Source organism: Pelodiscus sinensis, chromosome 3 (genome assembly GCF_049634645.1).
Source record: "Pelodiscus sinensis isolate JC-2024 chromosome 3, ASM4963464v1, whole genome shotgun sequence".
Classification (NCBI taxonomy): Eukaryota; Metazoa; Chordata; order Testudines; family Trionychidae; genus Pelodiscus; species Pelodiscus sinensis.
The window spans coordinates 56234452-56248837 of NC_134713.1; the positions used below are offsets into that span (position 1 = coordinate 56234452).

Below are 14386 nucleotides of genomic sequence, written 5' to 3' on the forward strand. Positions count from 1 at the left end.
TAAGACGCAGCAAAGGGGATGCCCTTGGCACCTCCAGTACTACGCCAACACAGGCCTCTGTGGGCACCATCTCAGTGTAGACACTCCACCCTTTCTATGGCACGGGTCTTGGCACTGTCAACAGTGCTGGTTCTGATACCACCCTCACCAGTCCAGAGTCATCACCCGATACCACAAGTGTCAGACCCAGCACTGCAGTACTTGCAGTACCGAAGAGAATTGATTACAGCACTGCTCTAGCAGCACCAAAGCCTACATTGCTGCAGTTCCTGGACCTGGGAGACCGTGTTGTCATATCTACCACATTTTCCACTCTTCAGCACTGACCAGTCACTAGATCAGGCTTCAGATTGCCCGCCAATGTCACCTACTCTCTCATCCAACAGTGACCCTGAAGTAGAGGAGCATGGGAGCAGGTTCACATCCCACCACTCATCTCCCACTCATAGATCTCCATGGCAGTCAAGCACATAAAGCCTCACCAAATCTCACAAATTCATCTGTGGTATAGACAACCATAGCCATATCCACCCTCCCCCCCCTCCCCCCGCCTTACCCCATGGGATTTGTGGGCAAATTATAGAGGACAATATACAGCCTCCCCGACTCCAGTGAGGTGATCACTAACATCTCCCCCATCAGCTCTGAGCATTCCTCCTACAGAGATTCAGAGGAGGATGTTCAAGACAGGGATGACATCTCTGAGGCATCTCCCTGCTTTACAGCTCTTCATCTCCACAGCACCCTCGCCCGCAGACGACCTTAAACAATTCCAGGACTTATTCAAGATGGCTGCAAATCAGGAGATAACATGCCAAGAAGTACAAGAGAAATACCACTAACTATTATCGTTTTAAAAATATGTGGTAGCATCCAAGATCACATTCTCTATTGATGAAACAGTTATGGAAGCATTGGATGACCTGTGGTAGATACCAGTCTCTATAGCATGAACAAGCGAGCCTATAGAAAATATTTTGTCCCAGTAAAGGACGTGGACTTGCAATTCTCCCATCCTCAGCACAATTCACTGGTTGATGCATTCCACCACCATATTAAATAACCTTGGTAAAGGACAAATAACCTTGGTAAATAACCCCACATGACAGAGACCATGGCGGAAAAATATACTCCTCCACATTTCAGCTTAGAGTAGCCAATTACTCTGCCCTTTGGGCGAGCTATGATTTTTCCAGCTATGCCAAATTGGAAGAACTTCCGAAAAACTTTCCTGAACAGAAGTGATCTATGCTGAAGTTGATTATACAAGAAGGATAGACCATAGCTCACGTCATTTCAGTTTGTATTAGATATAGGAGACTCTGCCTCTTGTGCCACCCCAATGGCAATAAGTATGTGAGGAGCATCTTGGCTTTAATCTTCAGAAATTCCCAAAGAACTGCAAATCATGGTAGAGGACTTGCCCTTTGATATGAGCAAGCTCTTTTCCATCAAAACCAACAAGGTCCTTCACAGAATAAAGACACTCACACTACCTTCTGCATGCTTGGCATGTACACACTGCTAGCCAAGCATAGGCACTTAGTGACATATCAAAGAATCCGGGAGACCACATTCAATCACAACACAAATTACGACTCCAGTAGATCAAAACAGAGATTGCAGCAGAGGAGATTACCTCAAAACCAGTCTTTCACTAACCAGCCCCTAAACAACAGTTTTGAGACTTTGTATAATCTGCACAATCTCCCCCAATGCAAAGCTCTAGCGCAGTCCCATCACACCTTTGTCCACTGTTTATGCCCATACAGTAATTCCTCATTTAACACTATAGATGCGTTTCTGAAAATGTTTGTGCTAAGCGAAAACGTGCTATGTGGGGTCAATTTTCCTATTAAAAATAATGGAAAAGGTGGGGGTTGTGTTTCAGGTGGTGGTGGCAAAGTCATTTTTTTGTTGGTGCTAAGTCGTCATTGTCAATATTAGATAACTAGCAACACAAGACGCCGCGGTTTGTTAAAAAACAAGGGTAAACAAGTGAGTGAGTGGAGGAGTGCTGTGACTACATGTATTCATCCGCTCATGCGTATTACCACTGTTTTCACCAACTTATAACTCCGCGCCAAGTAGTCTGCCACTTGATTATTTTCGTGTTATTTCGGGGACGGTTGTGTTATTAAAAAAAAAATTCCATAAAAAAAAAAATCATGCTATTGCAAAAATGTGCTAAGCGGGCATGTGTTAAATGAGTAATTACTGTATTACTACCTATAGGAACCCATAACAAGGGTTCAGTGAGTAGTGGAAATGATACAAACAGAATACTCCATATCTTCCTCTCCATCCCTCCTAGTTTATTCCATTCTCTGTCCCCTTCAGGGACCCTCACGCAAGTGCTTTCTACAGGAAGTTAATCATCTTCTACATGTAGATGCTGTGGAGCTGGTCCATGCCCCTACTTAGGGAAGGACTTTTATTCCAATTACTTCCTCACCCAGAATTAAAATGGGGGACTGAGGCAAAAGACTTTTGTAAGTTGAATAAACTCATACAAAAACTGACGTTCAGAATGGTGACTCTTGCTACCATGATTCTAATGCTAGACCAGGGGGACTGGTTCGCAGTCCTCAACCTTCAAGATGCCTGCTTCCTTGTAGTCATTAGGGATGTAAGCAACTAGTTGAGTAGTCCACTACGTGATAAGCCTAAGTTTATCAGGTAGTTAAGTCACTACTCCACTAATCGCTTCTGCCCCCCACCTCCACTGCCTCTATCAGAGGTGGCAAGGGAGGGGAGCTGGAGCTGGGGTAGGGTGGGGGAGTCCTGGCTCATACCCAGTCCCCTGCTGTGCCTCTGCCTTTTAAATGTAATAAGAGTTGCCTGGAAATTTCATCTCCAGTCGTGGTTCCTTGGTTCCAAAATGGGGAGAGAACCTGTTAAGAAGCAGTAAAATGCATCCTTCTAAACAGCAAGTGATCTACAACAAGCTCTCCCCACCTCCTAAAAGAAGAAAGGTTCCCTTTATGGTGTACATGCAAACAATTGATCCCCAGGAGGCACCACTACCTCTTATCCTGGACTACCAAATAAATTAAAACACATGGGCTTAGCTGTTACCTCTCTGAGGGGTCACCTGTCAGCAATTATATTTGAGGTCCATATTGATGGCTTCTGTGTTGTTGCAAACTCAACTACCAAGTGCTTCTTAAAGAGCATCCGAAACATTTATCCTTCAATCACACAAATCACGCCAACATGGGACTTCAACCACATTCTCAAGACTTTTATCCGTCCACCCTTTGAAACTATGGCCACCTGTTCCTTCTTGTAGCTCTCCATGAAAGTTGCCATATTTGTAGCTGTTACTTCCACCAGGATAGTGAGAAAGATCAGGGCACTAATGGTTGAACCACCCTGTGAGGGGGCGCTCCCGCCCTGCACTCAGGATGATCAAGGCGAGGGGCTTATGGGCCCCTGGGGCAGCAGACCCATTGCGGAGACCCGAGAGCCGGCAACGGACCCCTGGGCCAGCCCCGCGGGACGCGGGGGTACAGAGCGCCGACAGAGTGTTGGATGTCCAGAACTAAAATAAGTAGGGGAGAAAGGGAGGGAGGGAGTGGGAGGAAAGAAATGGGGGGGGGGGAGAGCAAGAAGAGGCAGTGGGTATAAAAAAAATCAAGGGGACTTACAGACTTAGACTTTAAGGTCAGAAGGGACCATTTTGATCATCTAGTCTGACCCCCCCTGCACAATGCAGGACACAGAATCTCACCCACCCACTGCTAGAATAATCCTCTCACATATATCTCAGATATTGAAGTCTTTGAAACGGTTCAAAGACCCCAAGATGCAGAGAATCCTCCCACAAGTGACCCGTGCCCCATGCTACAGGGGAAGGTGAAAAACCTCCAGGGCCTCTGCCAATCTACCTTGGAGGAAAATTCTTTCCCGACCCCAAATATGGTGATCAGCTAAACCCTGAGCATGTGGACAAGACTCACCAACCAGACACCCAGAAAAAAGTTCTCTATAGCAACTCCTATCTTCCCACCATTGGCCTATTTACCACTGATAGTGAAAGGTCAATTAATTGCCAAGATCATGTTACCTCATCTAACCATCCCCTTCATAAACCCATCTAGCTTTATCTTGAAGCCAGATAGGTCTTTTGCCCCCACTACTTCCCTTGGAAAGCTGTTCCAGAACTTCGCTCCTCTGATGGTTAGAAACCTTCGCCTAATTTTGAGTCTAAACTTCCTAATAGCCAGCTTATATCCATCTGTTCTTGTGTCCACATTGGTATTGAGCTTAAATAATTCCTCTCCCTACCTGCCATGTATTCCTCTAATATATTTAAAGAGAGCATATCTCCCCTCAGCCTTTTGGTTAAGATAAACAAGCCAAGTTCCTTGAGCCTCCTTTCATAAGATAGGTTTTCCATTCCTTGGATCATCCTAGTGGCCCTTCTTTGTACCTGTTTCAGTTTGAATTCAACCTTCTTAAACATGGGAGACCAGAACTGCACACAGTATTCCAAATGAGGTCTCACCAGTGCCTTGTATAATGGCACTAACACCTCCTTATCCCTACTGGAAATACCTCGCCTAATGCATCCTAAGACCATATTAGCCTTTGATATGGGAAAGCTGAGCTGGAATGTAACAGGAAAAACAAATAGTCTGTAAACATCTAAAGACTGTATAGTCAAAAGAGGCAGATAAGAACCATTAGTAGGCAATAGAAAAGAAGAATACTAACACCAGATACTATACAGACAAAGAATCATTGGCATCTTCATTGATTGGTGGTTGATAATGTCCCAGCCATCCGGTATCTTTATTTAATCCATTAACATGAGTATCAAACTTGTGAATGAATTGTGTTTTTGATTTGTGGAATTGGTCCATAACAAAACAGCCACTTGAAGATCTGTCAGTGAATGCCCTGGTAGATTGAAGTGTTCCCCAACAGGTTTTTGTATGTTCCCTCTACGGATATCTGATTTGTGGCCATTAATTTTTTCCTTTAGGGACTGTCCAGTTTGTCCAATGTATATTGCAGAGGGGCATTGCTTTCAGTTGGTTTAAGATATCAACAAATTGAAAAACTTTGTTATAGTTAATGTTTCAAATAAAGTTTATAAGATATAAGTTAAAAAAGGAAGGCACTGTACATCTGGAATTAAATTTAGGTTACGGGTTATTACAAGTATCGGTTTACATAGTTAATGAGATATATAGTATACATAACCAGTATTGTCCCATATTAAGGTGGGTGAGTTTTTCCAGTGTCAGCAAATAAGTGTCCTTGGGGGTGCCACCCATAAAAGGTTATAGAGTCACAGTCTGTGGTGGTAAAGTGCTTAGGTAAACGGGTGGAGTATGTGTCTGAGTTTGAGAGTGTTCAGTGGAAAGAAGCAATACAAGCATTGTCATCTGGCATTCATGGGGAATGGGTGATGCCAGTTAATGAAATGTGGCAGTTACTCAAGATTTACATCAATGGTTCAAGAATTGTTCACCATCAACTATCGACCCATAGTTGCAGGATGGGTTAGATAATATCTGAAAATGGTATTATATGCAGAAGCACAACATGAACAAACTTTACTGCCATATGTTTACAAGCTTGATTTCCACAAGCTCTGGAAAATGTTGAAAAATTATACCAGATGGCTATCAGAATTTTTCTGATTAATTGAAGGAGGAATTATATTGCCATCTATGACATGTGCCGGTTAACAGTTTTTTCCGGATATTAAAGTTCTGGATAACACAGCTTGTACTGTATATAATCTGTCAGGGAAGGAATCAGATTTCCTTGGCCATGTCCTTCGTCTGTGGTCCCAGTCATTCATCCTGGTACTGATAATGGCCTGTGACATGCTCCATGTAGAGTCTTACACTTAAAGTGCAACTGTTTCCTGGAAGCTGGTTTTACAGACCAACAGTTAATATATACTATGTGGATTTACAGAAACTACAGTGATGTTTTATCAGCTTGTCTTATATATTCAGTTCTTTACACTTTTTCTGCTTATTGCTTATGAATACTGTACTCTTGTGCAAGAGAAATGTTCCTCTGGATAATCTGGACATACAGATGCACTTGAACATTTTCAATTAATGCTTTATTTCTACTCCTGTTGTGTGTTTTTGAAAGCCTTCCCTTAGAATGTAGATGACTACAAAACTATTTACATTTCTTAGGCTCTGTAAGTTCTACCTCAGAAGTACATTCACCACCAAATATAGGATTAAGGCGCAGTGGACAAATTGAGGGCGTGCGGCAAATGCATAGCAATGCACCACGAAGTGAAATAGCCACTGAGCGGGACCTTGTAGCCTGGAGTCGAAGAGTTGTAGTACCTGAACTGTCACCAGGGGTAGCGAGGTAAGAAATATCCTCTGTAAACTATTAATTCTGTTAAATTGTTACATTTGAATTTGAGTCTTAATTGACATAATGTTGCTCAGTTTTGGTAGGTGTATATCTTGATTAATTTGTAATTTTTATAAAATGTGCTTTTTAAAAAAAGTGACCTTGATATTTTGGTTGTGAGCAATCATTTGACTCTGGCACCTTATTTTTATATGTTGACCCCTTTTTGACAGGGGTGGGTCACTGATCCAGTCCATTGTTTCTCTGAAATGAACCCAGTGTGTCTCTGTGACATTTCCCAGAGTTCTGTCTGTACTGTTGAAAAGCTGTGTCCCTTCTCATTTTTTCCAGCCGGAGATGCCTTTTACACTGCTGCACTGTGAGAGCAACTACTTCTGGTCTGCTCACACACAGCCTGCTGCATGTAAGTTACTCCCAGCTGTACTTCATGAGTGCTCTAGCCAGCCACTCTTGATTACACTGCAGAGCAACACCAATAAATTCAGTCCCAGACTTCACCCCAGAAATGTGCATCTTGTACAGCCAGCCCTTTCTTGGAGAACACAAGTTTTCAGAAAATCAATTATAAGTATAGAAATTTGTATGCACAAATCTTCTTATCCCTAATAAAATTTCCCAAGTGCTTAAGTTTACTAACTATAGAAAGATAAATTTGAAGTGTTTACAAGTAGTGAGGCATAAATATCAAAATTGGTTACAATGGGGGGAAAACGAACTAATACCTAATTTTATAAGCTGCGTGAATTCAAAGCATGGAGTCGTAGGGTTGGAAGAGGAGGTTATTGAGTCCAAGCCCCTGCCCAAAGCAGGACCAACCCTAACTAAAACATCCCAACCAACACTTTGCCAAGCTGGGATTTGAAAACCTCTAGGGATGGAGATTGTGCCACCTCCCTAGGTAACCCATTCCAGTGCTTCACCAATCTCCTAGTAAAACCGTTTTCCCTAGACCTCCCCCACTGCAGCTTGAGACTATTGTTCCTCATTCTGACATCTGTCACCACTGAGAACAGCCTCTCTCCATCCTCTTCGGAACTGTTCTTCAGGTAGTTATGGCTGCTATAAAATTCCCCTCATTCTGCTTTTCTGTAGACTGAACTATCCCAAATCCCTCAGCCTCTCCTCATCAGCAGCCCCCTAATCATTTTTGTTGCCCTCCACTGGACTTTCTCCAGTGCATCAACATCATTTCTGTAATGGGGACCCCAGAATTGGACACAATACTCCAGACATGGCCGCACCAGTGCCAAATAAAGGAGAATATCACTTCTCTGCTGGCAATGCTCCTCCTAATGCACCTTAATATGCCATTGGCCTTCTTGTCTAGAAGGTCACACTGTTGACTCATATCCAGCTTCTCATCCACTATAATCCTCAGGACCTTTTCTGCCAAACTGCTGCTCAGCCAGTCGTCCCCAGCCTATAACAGTGCTTAGGATTTTTCTGTCCCAAGTGCAGGACCCTGCACTGTCCTTGTTGAATCTCGTCAGATTTCTTTTGGCCAAATCTTCTGATTTGTCTAGGTTACTTTGGACCCTCTTCCTACCCTCCACTGTATCCTCTCCCCATAGCTTAGTGTCATCTGTGAACTTGGGTGCAATCCATGCCCTCATCCAGGTCAGTAACAAAGATTTTGAACAAAACCTTTGAGGCACTCCACTTGATACTGTCTGCCAACCAGACATTGAGCCGTTGATCACTATCCATTGAGCCTGACAATCAAGCCAGGTTTCTGTCCACCTTACAGTCCATTTATCCAATCCATGCTTCCTTAACTTACAGGCAAGAGTACTGTGGGAGACCATATCAAAAGCTTTGCTAACATCAAGGTATATCATATCCACCGCCTTCCTCATGTCCACAGTGCCAACTACCTTTTCATAGAAGGCAGTCAGGTTGGTGAGGCATACCTTGCCCTTAGTGAATCCATGTTTATTATTCCTGATCACTTTTCTCTCTTCCAAGTGCTTCAAAATGGATTCTTTGAGTATCCCTTCATGATTGTTCCGAGGAGAGAGGTGAAGCTGACCTGTCAGCAGTTCCCTGGATTATCCTTCTTCCCTTTTATAAAGATGAAAAGCAAAAGTCTCTGTGCACATGCTCCAGCAGTTTCACTGGTTGAATTCCTTTCAATCAGTCCAAAGCAGTTTTTGTTCTTTGGGTGTGGTGACTGCTGTAGGCAGAGAGAGAAATAACTTGAGGCATTTGGTCCCCATTCTTATACTTTTTCCTCTTTTTTGAGAACCATCTTCAGCTGAGATTTAAGAGACAAAAAGTGTTTTAGGATGGGAACTTCCCGTTATTTCTTTGGCAAGATTTACATTTCTCATCCTCATGCTTTTTCCTCCCAAAGAATGGCCACTTAACAATAGTCTATTGGATTTCATCGACACCTGGCTGAGGCATCAGTTTGCCTTTTGGCTTTGAAGAACTGGTTTTTGGCTGCTTCTTCAGATTTGTAGTATTTTTAGTAATAGCATACAGTAGAATCTTATAGCTTTGCATGCAGTATTGTCACACACATTTTATCAGGACAGTAATGATCAGCAAATTATTATTTTTTCAAATAGAATTACAAGGCATTGTTTGTACAAAATTTATCATAGTCTTAAAGAACTGCTAAACATAGATTTACAGTCCATCACACATCCCTCTGACGAAAAAGGAGTAAAGATGTAGTCTGTTGTATTTTTATTTCTATGAATGGTAAGACTCCCATTAGAAATAGATACTGAGAGTAAATCTCGATATTTTTGCCTTTTTTATAATTATTAATTCTACTGTGTATTCTCAAATAAATGAAATCCTGTACTCATAACCACAATAGCATTTCTGAAAATTGTTTTAATCTTTAGAAATATTAAGCCAGGCTAACTAATTTGACTGGCAGCCCTAAATCTCTTGAGCAAACATACACATTTTTTAGTGTATTTACCAATTTACCACTGACTTTCTTGAAAATACCCACTTTCACATAAGTTTTACTTGGGTGTCTTAGATGCTATGTAGGCCTTCCTGAAGAATCTGCGACTCTTAAATAAAAATTAAAATCTTGGCATTAGACATCGGCTTAGTACTTCTAATCAGATAAAAAAAACTCCTTTTGTGAACTGAGCATACTTCAACATAGCCATGTATGGAAGGTAGTTGCTGTTTGAATGCTAACTAAATCCAGGAAATGCACTCATGAATTCAGTTTCTCACTAGAAAAATAGAGAAATTAATATTATTTCAGTATTTATCAGTTTGGCTTTCTCTGTGGTATGCATACTTCTCATGTGTGCAAGCTTTGAATGTTTTGAATAAGAGTGTCTGATGGGCTTAGTCATGTACCCCGTGCTGCCTCTTGCTTCCAAGTGAGGGCATAAATGATACAGTGGCCACATCACTCCCCCAGTTTCTGCTCTGTCTGTGGCTGTAAGATGGAACCTGGACTGTTTGATCAGCTTTTCATTTTCAGAACTTTGTTACAATGAGTCCTACACGTCTCCATTTTATATACTTTTCTTTTTTTGAAAGAGGCTCTTTGTTCGGGGTTCTCAGAAACAAAAAATGAAAGCAGTTAGGACAGGCAGGTTACCCCTGGAGCTAAACTCTTCCTGTTTGTAATAGCTTAATGACTCTTATAGATGGACACAACAAATACTTGTTCCTCTTTGTGATAGGATCACATCCCCAACAAATGAATTTTGGATATCTTTGCCCATGACTGCACAATTCAGTTATCTTCTTTGCAGTCCGAAATGATCTTGTTTTGTTTGGGAACTGTAGAAGCAGTTCCACAGGAGAACAGAGGAAGAGGTTTGTTCTTCTGCTATTTCTTCATTCTGAAGAAGAAAGGGAGTCTTTGCCTTATCAAGACTTGAAGATACTAAATAAATACTTACGCTGCTTCAGACTCAGGATTGTTAGGTTTGCCTCCATTATTCCATCCTCCAAGCACAGGATTGATTTGTAGCTCTTAATTTACAAAACAGGTATTTCCCCGTTTCCCCACCCAGCGTCCAGGAAATTCCTGTGATTCACAGTAGGACCGAATCACTATTGGTTCAAAGTACTGCCCTTCTGACTCTCCATGGCATTGAGTACTTAAGAAATACCTAGTTATCAAAATAGTATTGCCTCTGAAGAAGATGTTCTGCTATCTTGAGTACTCAAAACAGTGAGTTCCAGCTTCAGGACAGAGAACCCAAATTGGTTGAATGATCTACAATTAGATTTCAGCCCCTCATCAGTCATATGACATGTGACAGAGATTCATCACTGCATTTCATCACTGACTAACTTGGACAGTGGGCTACTTACTCTTCTCCTAGCTAATGACTATGCTATTCAGTGGCTGTGCATATACTGAGAGAAAGATAAACCCAGTAACAAATGTGAAGTCCTGAAGCACTGGGAGTCACAGACTGAGTTTTTGGTCATTCAGGTCTGTCTTGCCACTGGAAAATGGACTTAGGTCTGGTCTGTATTACAGGGATAGGTCAATGGCAGGCCTCTTACAAAGAACTAACTATGGAATTATCTATACTTAAATTTCCATCCCCAGCAATGTAACTGTCCTTCTATGCTGATTTAACGAACTCCACCTGTATGAGCGACGTAATGTCAAGGTTGATATTGTTAAATTGGTGCTGTGTTTGTGTAGACATCGCGTTGTTTACATCTACTGTTACTGGCTTTCAGGAGTCATCCAGCAATACCTCACACTGATTGTACAATCGATACAAGCGCTCCTGATGAAGATGCACACTCTTAACACAAGAACCAAATATAGATATGCACAAGTGATGTAATTGCAGTGACTGTATGGCAACATAAGTTAGGTCAAATTAATTTTGTAGAGTATAGATGGCCTTAGTTGTTTGCAGTACATCAAATATTACAAATCATATACACTGATGAGTTACAATTTGTGGTTTTAAAAAGTGCCCGATTTGTAGTAATCTGTCAGTCTGAATGCATTTTAGGGTAACCCAGGTTGACCCTGGGCATCTGTTACTCAGAAGTTAAAACGGCTAACGAAAGGTGAAAATTTTTCTTGTCAGCTCTTTTTGTTCCTGTTTTCCCAAATTCAAGCTTATGAGATGAGCCTTTTTGTACGTAGTTTCTTCATTGTTGTTGAAGGGACACTTAAAAAAAATTGTATTGGACTGTCCCACAATGGCACTTCTAGTTTTGATAGACCTTCTTGGTGGTTAGAAGGTGATCCTCCTGACTGGGTTCACAGTTTGAGAGCAAACATTTTTATAGTTACAAAACAAAAACTTAAATATTACCCTGAAGGATATGATAAAGCTACTATAGCTGAGATTACAGCATGTAGCAATTTACAAGCATTTTGTAAAGTCTAAACACATGGTTATAAGTTCAGTACCCACTTTAACCATACTAACAGACAGATTAAAGGCTGGTTTCCAAGAATAAATTTGACCGTTCTCTGCTGAAGCCTAAAGCCTTAGCAGGAGCTGACACTTGGTCTGCCAGAACATTCATGTTTACCCATATTTTTGATGAGTGGCTGATCAGTGACAGATCACAGCAGGAAGCATTGAAGAGTCTCAGCTTTGACATCTGCCTGTTTGCCTAGCCAGACCCTCCTGGTGAACTACAAGAAATCATCTCTTTTGCTCTCCAGCCCATCTTAGATGATAGAGTTCATAGCCACCAAGATGGATTTCGCCATAAAAAGGGCCTATCAAACCCAGAATTAGATCACCTTTATGTTATTAGGCCATATATACACACGTGATTCCACTTGCCAGATTTCAACTGAGTCACATTCCTGTTCAGATAAGTCTACTCTCCTGCAAAACATCAGTAATAGTTCCATCCTACATATTCATGAAACTAATTTGGCAGATCAATCTCAACAAAATTCAGAAAGGACTAGTGTTTTTGAGCCTGACACAATCCAGAGCATTAGTAACATACAAATCTCGCTTGGGTTGGGTACGAACCAGACCATCTACACAATGGCTTGACTCAGAATAAATGAATTTACACAGAAACATTGTAGAACTTAGTCAGACTGATGACATCTGTGTCATTGATCCTAGTAGCACGGATATTGAGACAATATGACTGAAATATACTACATGAAGAAACAAATGAGCACCTGCTATCTTCCACCTCAGAAAGAGAGTGATCATGCTATGGAATTGATGCTCCCTGTATAGAATAACTTGGACAGTCCTACATCTTCCAGGAATAACAGTAACCTGGCAGATTTCTAAAGCGGACTAGCAGTCATCAGCCACAAGTAGTCCCTGAAAGGAACTATTCAGGAGGAAAACCTACTCCTGTAGATGAAAAAGGTTCTCAATATGGGCAGCCCGACATGGCTTAACGTTCAGTGCAAGATGCGATGAAGAAGATTCTAGACTATTTTTGTATTAATTTGAATGAAATAAATTAGCCAAATGTTCTTAAGATATTCATGAGCAGGGCTCAACAAAAAATACAGTCTACTCACCCGTGGCGAGTAGATTTCAGCCGTGTGCCCCGTTGATTCGCAGCATGCGCATTGCGGCTTTTGCACATGCGCAGTACGGGGCTGGCGAGCGGTTTTCGCCGCCGTTCGTCAAGCCCTGCTCATGATCACTGTCCTACATTAAATAGTGTCAATCATAAACAAGATGTGGGACTTCAGTCTTCTTAGTGCTCATGGGAAGCATACCATTGCAAATTTTTTTTATATTTTATTAAACATACTAAAGGAACTCAAGACAGAACCTTTTTTACTTAATTTGTTAGGCAGTGTCTTCGCTAGATGGAAAACCAATGCTGCCGTGATTGATTTTCCGGAATTCGATTTAGTGAGTCTAGTTAAGACTCGCTAAATTGAACTCAGAGGGTGCCCCTGCCAGCTACTGGTACTACTGTTTCTGCAAGGAACAAGGGAAGCTGACAGGAGCTTTTGCTCCCATCGGCCTTCCATTGTGGGGATGGTGGTGAAACGTGAAGCAAGGTACGTCTACTCCTACGTAATTAACATTGGTGCAGTTGCATATCTTGATTCAATGATCCCTGTGAGTGTAGACCTGGTCTTCGAGATAAAATAGTAGTGAGAGCTCATGCAGAATTCTTCCCCATGGTGGTTTGGAATTCCATTTGAATGAGCTTATTCTTTGCAAAGCCATATTACATGCAAGGGGAGACGAAACTACAGCTTGGCTTTATCCTGAACCTTTGATACTATATTGACAGGAGCAAATCTTTCAGAACATACTCATGTCTGTCTGTATCTATAGATGGCTGCCCCAGATGTCTGGCCATTTTATTGCCAAAGCTTTCAAAATGGATAACCATGTATCTCGCTGTGGAACCAACTGCTTTTATGTTCCTCTTTGACTGATAGAGCTCATTCTGTGTCAGAGTTGAAGCAGCATCCTCAGCTTGCTACTGGAATGCACCAGTATCTGAAATCTGCCAGGCTGCTAGGTCAAATGCAAACTTTGAGATAGCCATGCTCTAGTTTTTTTGACTGATGCTGTTGATAATCTTCATGCCCATCATACTGAAAAGGATATAGCTTGGCAGTCACCTATAGTGGGAGCCACACTAACACATGCTTGAAGGAAGAGTGTAGGCATTTACCCCGCAGTAACTATGGTTATTAATAATAACAAGTCACAAGCGTTTGTTTGTTTGTTTGTTTGTTTGTTTGTTTGTTTGAAGGAGTGTGTGCTGTGGCCGGCAGCTGGAAGCTGTGAGCTTCTAAAGGTTTGAAATCTAGAAGCCTCTGTTAATTGGCTGAGCCTTAGTCAGGGGAGGGGCTACCAGGGATTTATAAAGCTGTGAGTCAGCGACCAGGGAGCTTGCGAACAGGAGCAGCAAACAGGGAGTTTTGACCGGGAGTTTAGAGGGGAAGGTTAGAGGGCGCTAGTGACTTCTGACCTCCTTTAAACATAACTTTTATAATAATCTATATTCCAGACACTTAAAAAGCAGCCCAGTTTATAATTAAACTTATTCATAAGAAAAATGGAGACAGAAGCCCAGCAGCAGAGAGGGGGCTATC

The 14386-nt window shown here is 41.8% G+C and overlaps 1 protein-coding gene across 1 annotated transcript in view; it reads left to right on the plus strand.

The window, feature by feature from the left end:
• The window catches only part of PHIP (PHIP subunit of CUL4-Ring ligase complex), a 303792-nt gene that overhangs the window by 158743 nt on the left and 130663 nt on the right, over positions 1-14386 (plus strand). Inside the window, exon 19 of the mRNA XM_075923789.1 lies at positions 6171-6354. Within this exon, the coding sequence (XP_075779904.1) occupies positions 6171-6354 (184 nt within the window). The remainder of the gene's footprint in view (positions 1-6170; positions 6355-14386) is intronic.